The sequence below is a fragment of the Olea europaea genome, chromosome 9, assembly GCF_002742605.1.
Source record: "Olea europaea var. sylvestris chromosome 9, O_europaea_v1, whole genome shotgun sequence".
NCBI lineage: Eukaryota > Viridiplantae > Streptophyta > Magnoliopsida > Lamiales > Oleaceae > Olea > Olea europaea.
Window position 1 is genome coordinate 3,569,965 of NC_036245.1, and position 16,894 is coordinate 3,586,858.

At 31.8% G+C, this 16,894-nt stretch overlaps 2 protein-coding genes across 4 annotated transcripts; both read right to left on the minus strand.

Annotated features, from left to right (window-relative positions):
* Positions 1 to 9,286: 9,286 nt before the first annotated feature.
* On the minus strand, positions 9,287 to 12,335 carry LOC111399443. 3 transcript variants are annotated; one of them, XM_023026750.1, is made up of 6 exons: positions 12,119 to 12,335; positions 10,784 to 10,927; positions 10,171 to 10,391; positions 9,985 to 10,077; positions 9,806 to 9,882; positions 9,287 to 9,706 (listed from the first exon to the last, which is right to left on the minus strand). In XM_023026750.1, the coding sequence occupies exons 3-6, from the start codon at positions 10,261 to 10,263 to the stop codon at positions 9,694 to 9,696; spliced, it is 276 nt and encodes a 91-aa protein (XP_022882518.1). In that variant the 5' UTR covers positions 10,264 to 10,391; positions 10,784 to 10,927; positions 12,119 to 12,335; the 3' UTR covers positions 9,287 to 9,693. The 3 variants fall into 3 exon arrangements, with proteins under 3 accessions (XP_022882518.1, XP_022882517.1, XP_022882516.1); XM_023026749.1 differs by having other exon boundaries at positions 9,806 to 9,904; positions 10,816 to 10,927; positions 12,119 to 12,332; XM_023026748.1 differs by having other exon boundaries at positions 9,806 to 9,904; positions 12,119 to 12,332.
* Positions 12,336 to 12,386: 51 nt separating this feature from the next.
* On the minus strand, positions 12,387 to 15,263 carry LOC111399829 (MDIS1-interacting receptor like kinase 2-like). The gene is made up of 2 exons (XM_023027322.1): positions 15,228 to 15,263; positions 12,387 to 14,907 (listed from the first exon to the last, which is right to left on the minus strand). Exons 1-2 carry the CDS (start codon positions 15,261 to 15,263, stop codon positions 13,699 to 13,701), a joined length of 1,245 nt encoding a protein of 414 aa, XP_022883090.1. The 3' UTR covers positions 12,387 to 13,698.
* Positions 15,264 to 16,894: the final 1,631 nt, after the last annotated feature.

Below are 16,894 nucleotides of genomic sequence, written 5' to 3' on the forward strand. Positions count from 1 at the left end.
AATCACAAATTTATGAAATGGAAATGTAGTACAAAACCATAAAACCAAATAAGAAAATTAAAATAAGAAGGAGTAGAAAATGAAGATTAAATCCGAGGCAAGTGTATTCACTCTCTCCTTAAGACAATATTGCCCCGCTACGGTGCTCACGGTTGGCGGCAATTGTCTCCCAAGATACAACGGATTCGATTTGTGGTAGTAGCACTTCAAACCATAAATTCGGCGAACTTTCGACGGAGTTTCCCCTCTACAAGGAATATAATATACGAAAAGAGATGAAGAAGAAGAGAATTGCAATTTTGAGAAGAATGAATGCTCAATATGCAAATTGTGTACTCTCAAAGTCATCCAAGGGGTCCTTTATATAGAGAATGGAGTGGTGTGATGAAAGGATTTGAGCCAAACCATGCAACCTTCCAAACAGGTGCCACTATTCCAAAACTACAATTTCTCATTCATTTTTGAATTGGTATATTAATAAACACCATTTCCAACAGTGGGTTTATTATCAAGTATGAAACTTGAAAGTGGTCGTTCTTTTAAGTAGTAAATAGAATAAAAATAATATCCAATATTCTTTATCAAGTTTAAGCTGCTGGAGAGTGAACATTTTATTTAATTAAATTGTCACAACACACACACACACATAGTTAGATACAAAAACTATTATAATCCACTTGAATATCACGCCTATCATGAAAAGGGTCCTACTGCATGCTCACATGACATAAAATGAATATTTGGTCCTTGGTTAACTTTGAGACCAAAATCAACTTGGATGTAAGTGCCTCATGATTTTGCGTGCTTGTGTGCGGGTTTAGGACAAGTGCCACAAAAGCATAAATATCAATGAGCATTGAAAATTGAGCTTAATCATTACTTACAATAAAATAATAGAAAATGATTGAACTGCCCATACAATTCCCTATAAATAGACCATTGCATAATGAACAAATGGAGAAATTCTATTTGATGACCCTAGCAATTGAAATAACATCTCTTGGACAAAAGATCTTGAATTGGACGAATATATGAGGGACTCAAGAGAGCGAAGCAGTGCAAACATCCCTATCTAAGTTTGATCAACCATTTCCTAGCTGATTTGGGAATTCCTGCACTACCTATGGATAGAAACTCTACAGATATATCCACTTTGAGGGGTTTGAATTTGCTAATTTAGATGGCATGCAAAATCCTGTCCCCATGGTCCCCAACATGTGATGCATTGAACTCATTCTGAAAGTTTCACCGGAGATAATTGAGGGACATTTCAGGGTGGTTAAAATTTTGGTGGCCTAAATTTTACTGTGTAGTGAAAAATTCTCCAATGGGTTTAAAGCTATTCGCAAGGCTTTCGAGAAAATGGCCTACTTGGGTGATGGGAGAATTAAAGATGCGTGGAAGAAGAGCACTCCAGGTTTTACAAAATATCAGTTTGAGGATGCACCTACAAGTTCTACTCAAACTGCCAGGGGCAGAGCCCAATAGACTGGACTTTGGACCCAACCCAAATTTTTTCATATCGTTTTTCTATTTTTTAATTTTAAGTTTTGGACTATTGGCGAAAAGCCGAATCAAAAAACAAGCAGAGAAGCCATAGATTTCACTCCTCTCTACTTCTGCCTCTCTATGGCTCTGCCCAACACCTCACTCCTTAGCCTCTCACTCTTGTCTCTCACATCGATCTTTATATTGATTGGGGGCTTCGGTTGAAATTGGCTTCAAACACTGAATAGATTTTCAAGGTATGGTTTTATAAGCTGAATAAAATTTCAAGGAATGGGTTTATCTTATCTTGATCCCTATATTTATCATTAATGCATTAGGCGTTCCGAGTTTTTGTCATTTTATTAATTTTATGTTTATGTGTTTTGTTTGTCGATGATTGTTCTGAATTGATGCTGTGAAGACACTTTTGAATTATTCTCCATAAAAATGTTTTCAATTTTAATTTTTTAAGGGTCAACTTGGAAAAAAATCTGTCTTTTGTTTTATTTTCAATATTATTTTTTCGTTGGGACTCCTGTTCTCGTTTTATTTATATTTTATGCATACTAAGATGTACTTATTTTCTATTTGTACGGGTCTTTTTTTGTATTGAATTTTTGGCCATAAGATCGATGGAAATAAGATCGATGGAAAATAGAAAGGAAAAATAAGAAAAAAAGAAGTGTAGATTGATTTTTTGGGATGTGGTTTGGCACTTGAAGCAGGAAATTAATCTGGCTAATGTAGAAGTAAAGAAATTAGCAAGAAATTGATGAACGATTATGTTAAACATATAAATTTGGTTAAAACTATTAAATTTCTGTAATTCGTAGATATTTTGCTATTTTAGTTAAAATTTGAAAATAATTCTGTTAAGATTTATCTATAGATTCGAGCAAAGAATTTCCTAGTAATTTGATTTTGTGGACCATTTTAATCTCAATAGAGAGTTGTTGCTTATGAAAATTTGTGATTCTTGATGCATTGATCTTCATATTGATTTTTTAATTTTTATTTTTTTGGGGGGTGGGGGGTGGCATTCGGTCTATAGTAGTCCAAAAAGGAAGTGCTTAATACTACCTATTTTATATTTATCATCATGGCCAAAAAATTCAAATTTTGTTGTTGATCAAATTGTGCCCGCACTAAACAATATTCCTGGCTTCGCCCCTTGCAGACTGCACCAGAGGCACTGGATTCCAACCTCCTCCATGTAAGTTATACTAAAGCTGTGGATGCTTCAGCAACACCTGTTGCATTCTGTAAACATGGTGGCGATTCCCAGATGCCTGGTGCTAAGAAATCAAAGAAGCAATGATGTCCTCTGGTTCTGCATTCCTAACCTTTAACTCCTTGACTAATTATTTGATTTGGTCCTGTATAACTCCTAACTATTTGGTTCACACACATGGATGACAATATTAACTTGATATACTTGGTACCTGGTTGGTTGATTCCCTCTCCTAATTTGATAGTAGACTTTGAATTTCAAAAAAGGGAAGATATGTGAAATTTTGGTTTAAAACATGAACTACTAGCAGTTGGTAGTATGTAGTGATTGGTTAATTTGATGAAATTCAATATGCATACCGATGAATTATTTTATGCCTTTGGTGCATGTTAAGATGTACTGGATGCTAAATTTTGATTCACTGCATTATATCATAAAAGTGTATTTTCAATCGATTGATGTGTCTTCTAAAAGAATGAAATAATGTCTTTCCTCTCTTAGCAATTTATTTACTTTTCAGTGAAAAAAAAAAAAAGAAAAAAATGAAGACAAAGCAACCTTGAACCAAAAGTCCAACATTAAGTCCGAAAGACAACAAGATGCAAGTTATTAAAAAATAAGCCAAAGAAGCAATAACAATCTAATTTAAAAAAATAATCCTACAAGACAGCTGTCCAAAGGCAACAACATTTCAACAATTAAAAATTATTATGCTGGCAAAGCAACAACACTTCAAAAAATTCATTTGAATAAAAACTATCATCAATAGCTAATTAACAAATACGTACCTGCTTAGTGAGCATATCCCATTTATGGTTAAAATTGAATGTGGAATTCGAGAAACTAGAAATTTGCAATGAACTTTAAAAATAAAAACAAAAGACAAATCTATAAAGTTCATACTTATGGCCCAATATGGCTTTACAACAAAGAAAAATCTATAAAGTGCTATTTTAATTTGAATTCTAGATTTTGTTTAGAGTGCTTGATTTGTAAAGATTATTTAAATGTCAAGGCACTTAAAATTGAGCACATTTGTTTTATCAAAGCACGGTTAATTGCAACAAGAAAATATTAATTCTATTGACGAAGAAATCGAGTTGAGAAACAAAATAAGACAGACAATAATTTTCGGAATGGGAATGTTTTGTGCCTTTGTCAGGAAGAGATTTTGTGCTAGGATTTGGGCTGAATTTCTTTTTCTTTTTCTTTTTCTTTTTACACCGGCTGCAATTTTTTGAACATGGGCTACATATAAAAAATAAAAAATAAAAAAATTGGTTTTTAAATTGGATCTGGGATGGGGTTCTTGGGCTGTACGTCCATGTCTTAGATGTAGTTAAGTTTCCCATAGACTGCCTTTCCCCATTCTTAGTTGCTTCAAACGAAGTGAATAACTCTTCATTAGAGAAAAAAATGTCGCTTAGTACATTGTTAATCAATCACTCTTTTGGATTTGAACCCACCAAATTCACTTCAAAAATTCAAGGAGGTGAGATAAAATAGCATCCTCTATTGTCATTTTTTGAAATTTAACTCAAAGAAATTCTTTGATTTCTCCCTATGTATAACCGGAACTGTTACAACTAGGCCAATTGTTCCAAGCATAACTTGGCAGTTGAACTACAGTCAGAGTCGCAATGCAACTTGATAATTGAGTCAACGATTTTTTTCAGTAACCATATCCATATTGGTTAATCTGGTTACCATTTCTGGAACACCAAACAACTATTAATTTCCCGGTGCAGACAAAATAAAATCGATGTTTTATTTTAACGTCATTTTAAGATTTTTAGTAAAATTATAATAGTATATAATATATTAGAGAAATAACAAACAAAAATCAAAATTAAAAAAAAAACTAAATAGGATAACAGAATAGCAATAACGAACTAGATCCGAATTTTTCGGGCATTTAATAAGTGGAACCATCGGGTCCAAATTTAATTATAGAACTGTTCGGGTTTGGTTCCATTCGGTTCGGTTCAGTTCAGTTTAGTTCGGTTCGGTTCGGTTCCCAGGTTTCGTATTATAATTAAATATTTTAATATTTACAAAGTTACATTAATTCAACTAACGATATATTCAAACTTAGCTCTTAAAAAATAATGTAGTTCAATCTTAAATATCTTTTGCATCTCTCTTTACTGAATTCTTTATAAATTAGACTGTAAAAATCACAGGAAGAGAAAAATATCGAGCTTACAATAATTAAGAGAGGTATTGTCGAGTTTCATTTCAATTTCTCCATAACGACAAAAAAGGCACTACAGTTAAGTGATAGTCTAACAGATTTGGATAAAACTTAGGTCAATTTGATTAAATTGGCTTTGTACTGAAAATTAGAAATATGAAAAATCATATTTTTAGGTTTGAACTAAATTAACCTGTTAGCAAATTTATTTAGAAAAATAAAACAATTTAGCTTATTTGAAATAAATCAATTAAAAAATGAGGGAGATTCGGTTCTTATTTAGTTTTTCGGCTCTTGATCTAGAACCGATAACCGAACTAAACTCGTCGATTCTCGATTAAGATACCAATTCGGGTATCGGTTCAGGAGTTTTGTCCAGCCCTAAAATTGATTCCTATGAAAACACAATGTATATCGTTAAAATAGATTTACCCTCTCACTATAAGTGCTTGAGGTTTTACTGACTCCCAATACAATTGACAAACTAGTACTGATTTTATGTGAACACTATCATCAAAACTTGGATATGGATACATGAAACAAATAAGGAATATATTTTGGAATAAAGAAATTTTTGTGTGAACCGATGAAAACGACCACTCTTAAAGTCTCTAATAAGTGACTTATTACACCATTAATTTATCATTAATCCAACAAATATCACCCGTGTTAACATAGACAACAAACCATAGAGTTTAAGGAGTTGATAACTATGGAAGGGTAGTTGAAAACAATTTAAAATAAATAGAAAACATGGATCCTACTGAGGGACCAAATTTCAGTTTGTCAATCGCATATGCATGTCACATTTGCACATAGGTTCAATTGCCTTCTCATTTTTCCTATATGAGACAAACTATAATTTTGCTTTCCGTCTAACATCTAACCACTTCCAATTAGAATAAATTGATCTTCAATTTATCATTCATGAGCATCATTTTGACCAAGTAAATAAATGATTTCGATGTTTTCGCATAGGAAAACACAAATCTATTTTGATCCGCCAAAGAATAGAAATGAATCCCACTCAAAATCATACCAAAAAAATAATAATAATAATAATAATCATTTTCCAACAAGCAATACTACAATAATGTGATTTAATGATAGAAAGAGCAGAGCGAGAATGTGGTGGGTTGCTCAGGGAGTTGTGGGAATGGATTATAGCATGGCATTATTGACCAACATACTCTCTATTCACTTTTATTTCTATTTTCCTTTTCTCTTCTTTTCTTTTTAAAGAAGTCCATTTCATTTTTCTTGTTAAGGTAGTTACATTGTCATGCCATTGTACCACTTCTTAATTGTATCAAAAATTATTCTTTGCTCATTATCATACTTAAGTCCTAAACTTTTTCATCGTTGTAACACCCGAAAATTTGTAGAAAAATTTATTTGTACTATATGCCATATTTTTATATTTTGAAAGTTGATGGGCTAAAGTGCAATATATTAAACTCAATTTTATTCTGGCCAAATAATTAGAATTTGTTAGAGCAATATTTAGTATATCAATATCGGGCTCGTTGGATAGCTCGTATTTAATCATCTATTTTACGCTCAAGAAAAACTTAATTCGGATAAGAGAAGCCTATGTTATTTAAGTTTAAATAAGTTGTCAATATATATATATATATATATATATATATATACATGCAACCATTTTCCACAAAGAAAAAGTCAGATTTCCTTTCACCATACTATATAACTTTTATAAACACAGTAGTATGTTGAAATAAAGTTAGAATGTGATTTTGGTTTTGTTTTTCCAAAAATTCGTTTGATTTAACGAGGCAGGATAATGAAGTGCAGTTGTTTTTTGCCATCCGGTATCAAAGATATTATATGTATTGAGCTCTTACCAGTCTCTAAAGATATGATGACAGTATGATATTTTGATGCATGATTTAAATATTTTATTCAAGATTGCACCATTGTTTTCGTGTCCTACTTAGTATTTCCATATACTTACCCTTTCTCCTCTAATCCTCACAGGTTAGAACGGGTCGTTATTTGGCGGGCGATGTGGTACAGTTGTGGAGCCAGGATACATTGTAACGTGAAAGAATATTTTTAATTTTAGCAGTAATTTCATTCCAGTATTTTAGTGGCCTTTATCTATGTTGAGAAATTTGAAATATTATTTATTTGCTCATAAATTTCTATTTGTACTAATGGAGTCAAAATTTTATTTTATCTGTTAAACGTGCATCGCATAAATTTTAAAGTTCATCAAATTTCTCATTGTCCGATTTGAAGGCGTGCCTCAGTAATTTGTACCCCTTTATATATGTGTGTGTATCTGTCCGTGGAAAAGTGTGAATTTTGTACATTATTTTATGGCTTGGAATGTGTGTCGGGGTTATTGGTTAAATTTTGCATGTGATGAATAATGATTCTGGCCCCCACTGTTAATCAGTTCACTTTTGTCGAATTTCATGTACTTATTTCTAAATGAAGTATTTGTATATATAGAAATAAGATATGAGTTAGTTAAATAAACAATTATATATATGTGTGTGTGTATATATGTGTGTATATATATACACACACACACATATATCATGTTAAATTTGTAAATTAATTTTAGTAACGGTTGAAAATTTAAAATTAGGGTTGTTACAATCGCATTTTAATATTAACCTTTAATTAGTTAGCACATTTTGTCTTCATAACATATTCTGCTCAAAAAGTCCGTTAAATGGTGTAAGAATACTTTATTTGCCTCTCATAATTTTAAATTAGAGAAAAAAAACAAGAAATAAAAAAATTAAAGCAAACTATTAGAATACTATATATAAAAAATTTTCAAAGACAAAATATGCTAATTAATGAAAGATTAAGAATAAGATTGCCTTAAAATAATGTAGGGACCTATGTGCACCCGTAATAAAAGATGAAGGGCTTTCTTTACTACAATTAATAAGTGATAAAACAAAAGAAAATTGCTGTCTCAACATAAATTACCCATTGTAAAAATGAAGTAATGCTTTAGAGACATTATAATCCTCTATATTGACCCTACTAGTATCGTATTTTGAGAGTGTGGATTCTTTTACCAACTTTATTTATTTAACATAAAATATTTGGATGCTTGATTCAAATTGAATCTAGTCAACTAAAACATTATCATCAATGAATGGCATATGTTGCATTCTTATCCACATGACCCGGTCATTCGCTGAAGACTGTGGACCGCATGTTTGTCAAATAAGGTTCTATAGCCAATTAAGGTCATTTGCAACACACATTCTAAGCTTGCACAACAAAGGGACCACCTCAAATGTACAAATCCGTCTAACTTGACATAAAATAAATCTACAATTAAGAATGGTGATCTATATTAAAACAAATGATTGATGTTTTCACGTGAATTCAAGTTTCTTTTCTTAATCATTGGGTTTCAACAAAGTACGTGAATCTGGTAAAGGATGCCATCTACAATTTGATTTTATTACACTATTCTAAATAACAGCTGATCAAATTAACATAATGGAACTAAGTGACAATGAACGAAATTCACAATATTGTTTTGAATTTATAATCAATGAACATGTGAACAGCACGAGACTAAATATAGAGAACTCGAGCTAATGGTAAGAGCTGGAAATAGAGAGTTTGGAAGAAAATCGCATTCATTAAGGAAGGAAACTGAGATTGGTCACTGAAAGCCCAATATTAGTCGGTAAATCAAATTACCGACCGGAAGGTTTTGATCGGCGGCTAGTCGCCAAAGGGTAGCCAGGGAAGGTTTTTACCAACCAAAATATAATTTAGTCGGGAAAGAGAGATTTTTACCGATCAAAAAATTGTTGGTCGGTAATTATAAACCTTTTCTTGACCATGATTTTGGTCGGTATATGCCTAAAGTAGTCGGTAATAAACAAGTCATGAGTAGTGGTAGTAAACATAGACCGACCACAGTAGTTGGTCGGGAATAATATACATTTGCTGACCAAAAAATCAAGTGACATTTATTGACCGAGAGATCAAGTGAAATTGGTCGGTAACTGCTTTTCTCGACTATGGTTTCGCTCGATAAATGTGATTTATTTTATTTTTTACAACCATGTCCAACAATCAAAGTTATAAAAAAGGTTGAAAGGCCAACTCAAACACAATGTACCAATAAAAGTTCAAATTCAAGAAATATCAGAAATTGCAAAACAATAATCACAATAAAAAGCCTATAGCAAAACAATTACAAGGCAAAATACTATATCATATCTTTACCAGTCAATTCCAATTTTAGAATAAGTAACTACGTCACATGCCCAAACTATAATAGATTTCACAATAAAAAGCCTAGTCTAATTCCAAAATAAGAGAAGATTAGCTTAATCCAAAATAATAGCATATGTAATAATGGAGTATTAACCATCAAAATATAAAACCATGTAAATGGAATAGAAGAGCTTTAAACTAGTGATCATCATGTGACTCGTGAATAGGTGATGATGGTAACGATGTCGAATGAGTAGCAGGAACTCTAGGGCTGCCTATTCTAGCGGTGGCACGTGGCATAATCTCTTCTAACTAGGCGAGAATATGCTCATTTTGGCTCCGCAAATTATGCACGATTTGGCGAAGCTCAGCAATCTCTCATTGAGTCGTGTTTGCACGAGATGTAGCATGTGGAATCTTTGGACCTTGCCCAAACCCCTATAGTAGCAAGAAGTAGTTCCAAAGATCCAACTCGCAAAGTCATTAGTAGTGAGTTGTACTCCTTGGCTCTCAGTTTCCTCTCCCACAACATGTGCCTATTGTGTTGTTTGTATGTCTACCATCTCTTTCTACATGACAATAGGAAAGTATTAACACAAATAAGGTAGTAAAATATTTATTCCTTTAAGTAATAATAAACTTAAGGACTTATAGTATTTGTTTATTACATATTTCTCCTCAGCCATAGGATGGATCCAGCCTTTTGTATCCTTGTAATGTGTGTTCTTCCATAGCTGAATTCTGTCTGGTCGCCCAGTTACATTATCCTATTAGAAGAAATAAGAATAAAATTGAATTGAATTGAAATTGTTTCCTAATAGAGATGAATATGTTCCTTCTTACTTACCCCCATAGCCTGCCATTGAATAAATGATATAGAACCAGAAAAATGGGTAAATTCTTGTCGGGATCTATTGTCAACTACTACCTTGGATCTTTTCTGTATTGACCAATTAACAGAACAAAAATAGTCAATGAACTAAATAAGTTAACCAATGAACATAAATGGAAGTTATACTATATATAAATGCACCTGAAACCGCTCACTTTCCCAATAGTCACACAAATAATCCCAATCAACCTGATGTCTGATTTCTTTAGGCTTATTAGCCTTCCTATGAGCCATTGGTTGATCTAGAAATTCTTGTAATGTGTGTGCAGCTAATATCGAAACTCCTTTAAGGAAGTGACCATTGATTTCTCCATGAACTCTTTGAGAGTTGCATATTTATCATATTGCACATAAAAAGTAGCCTATATATAGAAACATATCATGAGTGAAAATATAGTGATGAGCACAAAATTCACACAAATATATTGGAATATGAAGTTGCTACTCCAAGCAACCAAAATCAAAATGCCGGCAATTCATATCATTCAAGACATGCATACATGTAAATGAACATTTGCAAAAATTCAATATTTTAAATTATGATATTGACTTCTAATCATTTAGAGAACCTTTCATTTTTATACCTGGTATACTAACTTATTATTAACTTTGTTCCCTCCTTTAGCAATGACATGTTTAAAGAAAGAAAAAGGTGTAAAAGTTCTACTAGCGCAAGAAACAAAAACGTGTTCAAATAATATATGTCTAACAAAAAAAGGTTCAAGTAAGAATTAAATAACAATAATAGAACTACATGTCTGTATTGGCAAAGTGGCTAGTACAGACTGGATGGTAGGTGAAGGCTACGTGCTAGGTTGAGTGATAGCCTGCGTGATAGGACCATTCAGAGGTCTTGGGGGTGGTAGTTTCCTCTTTGGTGGCATAGGAATAACCTGTGCTGTTGACAGTAAAAAAAAAAAAATTCAATACACATAAAATTAGATTTGAGCACATTGTACCAATCATGAATTTGTGTCAAACAAATAAATTGTTGCTAAAAAAATTACTAGTCAACAACTACGTGCCACTACATTTCTAGTATGTAAAAGGTTGTGTCAAAATCAGCAACTACATTTCTGGTCTGTAACATATGGTCGTTGTTCTGCTAGTCTATTTTTATTCTAGTACCGAACCTGAGGCACAAGAGCGATAAATGTTGAACCAAGTGAATCAGATAGCTTCATTCATAAAATGCATGTACTCAAATTTTGAATCATATTTTATTAGCAGAGTACCAAAGATTGCATAAGCCTCAGAAATATATTGTTTCAATATCATGTCACGAAAATTGATGGAGGGAAGAAAAATAAATAACAAGATTTTTCAGTAAATTTGGATAAAGAAAGATAAGAAGACGGTGCAGTAAATTTTGAATAAGCCCTCATTGTTTCTTAGATGAACATGGAAATTAATAGAACAGTAATTATTTCTTCTCAAATGTGATTCTTTTGTTTTTCTTATTCAATAGGGCTCGGAGATGAAAACAACTTAGATAAGTCCTGATGTGATTCTCTTGTTCTTCAAAGAATCACCTATGGTATTGGAGGAATGACTAAGTAAACAATAGCTTATATGCTCCTACAAAAAGTCCAAGAATCCATTCTTACATCGAAAAATTTCAAAATATAGTACAGAATTATTTTCATCCATTACATGAAGCAGTAACAACAAGCCCACAATTAAGTCATGTTTCCTATCCCCCATCTAAATTAGTCTTCTCCCCTCCACTCTAACTAAAACTAGAGCATCTAAAACAGATCTCAATATAATGCAATTTGCAGTCTAGAAAATCCTCCTAAACTTAAGTCACATACAACATTACCTATCACCCCCATTTGATGTTGACAAGTAGCTATTAACATATAAAAATCTATTTGTAGGATTTTTTTGATTCATGGCTACAATGTGCTCAAATTGAGTCTGTGTCTCATGATTTTGGCAGAGCATCCATGATAAGGAAAAGCACATAAAGGAATCTCAAAAAAGGATTTTTAACCAATGATCAGGAGTGTCCCCAGAGAACAACTCAAAAAGATAAAGATAATACAAATTAATCATACTGATAAAAAAGCCATACAAAGAAACTTACACCAAATATTGATTTCTAAGATAAGAAGCACCAATAGCACCTGAAGAAAAAATTAGCACAAATAAGTTTCATGAAGTACAAAATGGATAAGGAAATTGAAAAGTCAAAAATCTATACAGTGAGGGAAAAGTCAGGAATTGGAGGGTGGATGTTAAAATATATGCAGTGATAAAATTGAAAAATTTTGAGAAAATTGAAAACCTTACAAAATTAAAATAAATAAATGAATCAATCAAACCTCTCCTTTTTTTTTTTTTTACCAAATAAACCAAACATATAACAAAATTTTCAAAAAATCCAGGTGTGAGTGTGGGGTAAAGATAATGAAAGCACAAAAAGAAGAAAATGGAAAAACTGAAACCTTAGTTTAGGATCTGAACTTGTCCAAAACCTAATTTTATGGTACTTGTTCTTATCAAGCAGCTTGTTGTAAGAGTGCATTGCTAGGAATGGCTCAGTGTCGGGTGGCATGCTTCGCTAGGGAATTTGGAAAGATGCAATACGGATTGTAATATCTTCATTTTCCGCTCCAATTTTCTCATTTCACTAATTTATTATTTTCTTCCTATTTTGTTAATTTTATTGTGATTTAAATTAAAAATAGAAAACAATTAAAAATAAGAGTTGACACAAGGATGTGTTTTCAAATATAAGTTAAATTTAGAAACTAAAAAAATGTAAAAAAACAAGAGTCAAGGCGAGGTACGGATTTTTAATTACAATATAAGTTTAAGGACATAAAAATAAAGATAAGTTGATGAGGAATGGGTCCCAACCTTGATTTCCCAATCCACTATATCGATGCCACTCACTATTAGGATATTCATATTAAAACAAAAGTTTTGAGAAAGCTTCATAAATTCAATATATTTATTTAGTTACTATTTTAATTTGATTTTTGTTAGTTATAATATAGAGAAAATAATATAAACTATTGTATTTTTCCAACTCTTTTACATTATTGTGTTATTATTTACTTTTATCAGGAGCTACAATGTCAAATTACAAAGAGCAATAGATATACTTGAGTTTCAAGAATAAATGTAACAATTCATATGAACTTGCAAGACAATCATGCGAAACAACAATGCATAGCAAACCTAAATTAAAACAAGAAAAAAACTTCTTTGCCTAGAAAAACCAGACTAGCAGTAATGCATGAAATGTACAATGTACATAAAAACAATATATTTCTTTACTTACCTAGACATCACTCATGAGAAGGTGGTTGGTGCACTAGCATATTAGAAACAATGTGCATAGTTGGCCGATGTTGTGGATTGGAGTGTAGGCATTCAATTGCAAGTTTAACAACGGACATCAAAATCACCTCTTCTTCTTGAGTGGGATAAAGAATGCGTGGATCCAATAGATCTTCCATCCGTAAATCTCCATTTGATGGAGTTGTTATGTATTGAATGTATTCACCAGGATGCTTTCCTTTGATCACTTCCAATGCTAACACCCCAAAACTATACACATCACACTTTTCAGTAACCTTCATTGTGTATGCAAGTTCTGCCCAAAAAACAGGGAAAGAATACAATCAATATCATGTATATATATTATGTGAATGAAATTTAGGAAAAAGAAATATTACCTAGAGCGAAATAACCATATGTGCCTGCAGGAGAGCTCAAATTCGATGAATCACATTTCAAAAACTTAGCAGTGCCAAAATCTGAAACATGAGCCTCATACTCTGAATCAAGCAAAATGTTGTTGCTGGATATGTCTCGATGAACAATTGGAGGCAAACAACTATGATGCATGTAAGACAAAGCATAAGCCACGCCCTTCACGATATTAATCCTTTTAGGCCAATCCAATTTCCTAGCTTCTTCATCTACGCTTAGAGTTTTGGCCACACTACCTCTATCAAGGTATTCATAGACCAAAAGTGAGTTTTGAACATTGGAGCAGAAACCGTAAAGTTTCACAATGTTTCGGTGCCTGATTTCCATCAACGCTCTTATTTCATTCAGGAAAGCTTCAAAATTTACCATTTCGGATGACGAATGAAGTCTTTTGACTGCTACAGTAACCGTTTTGGATGAGGAAATGAGTCTTTTCCCTTCTATTGTCTTTTTTGATGAAAGTTGTGCCTTGTATACCTTTCCACATCCTCCTTCCCCAATACAAAATGCTACATCAAATTCATTTGTGGCCTCTAAGATGTCTTTATACGTTAGGTCTCCATTGAATATGGTGAGCAAATCATCATCTGATTTCTTTGGATTCATCTTTCTTTGTTTATACAGGATGAGGATCCCGATAAGTGCAAATAGAAGTGAAGATACACAAAGAAGTGGGATTGCAATTATTAAAACAAGTTTGTGTTCATTCCCTGTCTTCTTGCTTATACAAGTTCGTAATCCTGCAATATTGCCATACAATCCTTTGTTCCCTTGTAGTTGTTCTATGGAGACATTTCGAAAGGCTCTGGCATTAGGAACTGGACCCTCCAACTGATTACAAGATATATCAATGTCCACCAAGCTAGGCATTTCTTCCAAACTCTTAGGAATGAGTCCGAAGAGGTGATTGTGTGAGAGGTTTAACATTTCCAAGCTTTCCAAAAATTTTAATTCAGATGGTATTTCTCCAGTGAGTAGATTATTACTCATATCCAACTCGGATAGATGGATTAACTTACCGAGCTGATGAGGGATTCTCTGGCTCAAATTGTTGAAGCTCAAATTCAAGTAATGCAACTGCTCAAATTTCGCTAAATTTCCAGGTATCTGACCAAACTTGTCCAAACTTGGATGAAATTTGTCCAAACTTGCCTAATTCATATTAAAAGCGTAATAATATAGATTGAATACTCTCTAAGTGATAATGATTGAATAGTTATGATTTTTCCGTAAATTCAATTAATCTAATTTATTTTCTTGATAAAGCTTTGACACTTAAAATTTTCTAGAAGAGATAGCAAACTTGAACCGAAAACAACTAATAGAGTAATTTATTTACTTTATTCAAATTTAAATTGTAAAGGAAGAGAGCAAGTTAGATTTAATTATCAAGGCTAAGCAACATTATAGGACTAAATACATTCTCAGGTGGCCCCGTTAAGCAAGATAGAAAGGTTTTAAAAGACCCTCACCATACCTTTCTCAAACTCCACAAAAGGAGGGATCATCTTCCTTCAAAATTTCTATTGATACATCAAAACTCCGTAGAAATCACTTCATATATACTACTAACATACAACGCTCATATTGTACTCTAGTTTCTCAATTTTTATACAAAATAATTTTCATTGTCCACATGTCAACAATGCAATTTTCTTTTGGCAAGAACATCGTACATCAAGAAATCTTGTCTTAGATTTGTCATGCAAGTATATCCCTTACTAAAAAAAAAAAAAAAAAAGACGAGAACTTAAACGAGAACATTGATGCAAACATATAGCAAAAGAAATTTACTACTACTCAATTTTATAATTTATTTCTAAATTCAATCACTTACAATAATTTTAGCCACACATTAATAATTACTAACATTATTATCCATAAATTTGGTGGGATCCACTACCATTTCCTTTTTTAAGCCATATACAAATTTGTGAAGCGAATGTTAATGTAAATGTTGATTTCGTTCAAAACTTTTGCCAATTTTTCTAAAGTTGAACTGAATCTTTTTTCTTCGCCTCAGTTTGGCACTTACATTTCAAAAATTAGTTTTTCTTAAAACTCATTTTTAATCACACTTGAGACCACACTTTTCAACCACATATTTCATTAATTTTATCAAAATCTAATTTATATCTAAACTAAATTGGAGCTACGTTTTTCTCTTTTCTAATTAGCAACCCTTTTTTTTTTTTGGTCTTTACAGAATATTCCCATTACATTTAGGTGACGACATCGTTTGCAAGGTGCAGAGAAAACACTACATCTTTACACTGAGGGTGAATTAACAATAAACTACTAAGTTGAACTTAATTGTGCCTAGGCACGTACCCTAGACGTGATTTATTATTATTATTATTATTTTAATTTCCTTTTTTCAGAAACCTCTTATTTGACTTTAATTTATTAATTTATTAAAAGACATTTATTTGACTTTAGTTTCAAGTTTTTAATTTACTTGTACAGAAAACTAAAATGACTTTATTTGATAAAAACTAGATAAGATTTAGGTTATAGTGCTGTCATACTATGTAATTATGAATTTGAGATTGATTGTATTTTTGAAAATTTCAAAAGTATATATGAAATTTCTATAAATCTATTAAGCAGGATTTGTCAAGTTGAAAATTGAAATTAGAAAAAATAGTCTAATTTTTACATTTTGAAAACTTGAAAAATTTGTGTAATTGACTTGTAGAAACTATTAAATAAATACATTATTTTATAATTTTAGATGTTTGGTACGTATTATTTTAATTGATAAATGTTTTTTTGAATGATTAAGTATTTAAAATAATAATAAAATTAAGTAACGTCTTTTTACATTTAGAGTCGTAAAACTTGAAATTTGACCTCTACATCTAACCACACTTTACCTTTTTTAAAAACACGGTATTTTATTTACCACATGATAAGCATTGTAATTTTTCCCTCTACATATGATCAAATTTTAATTCACATTGCACGTGTTATTATAATGATGATGTGACTGCTTTTTTTTTTTTTTTTTAAACAGAGAAAACGTTTTAAAGTAATATGATGAAATTTGTCCAAATTTGTACTCAGCTCATATCAAAAAGCATAAAATAAAGATTGACTAGTGTCAATTATTAGTTGCCTAATTATGAAACTCAATTTC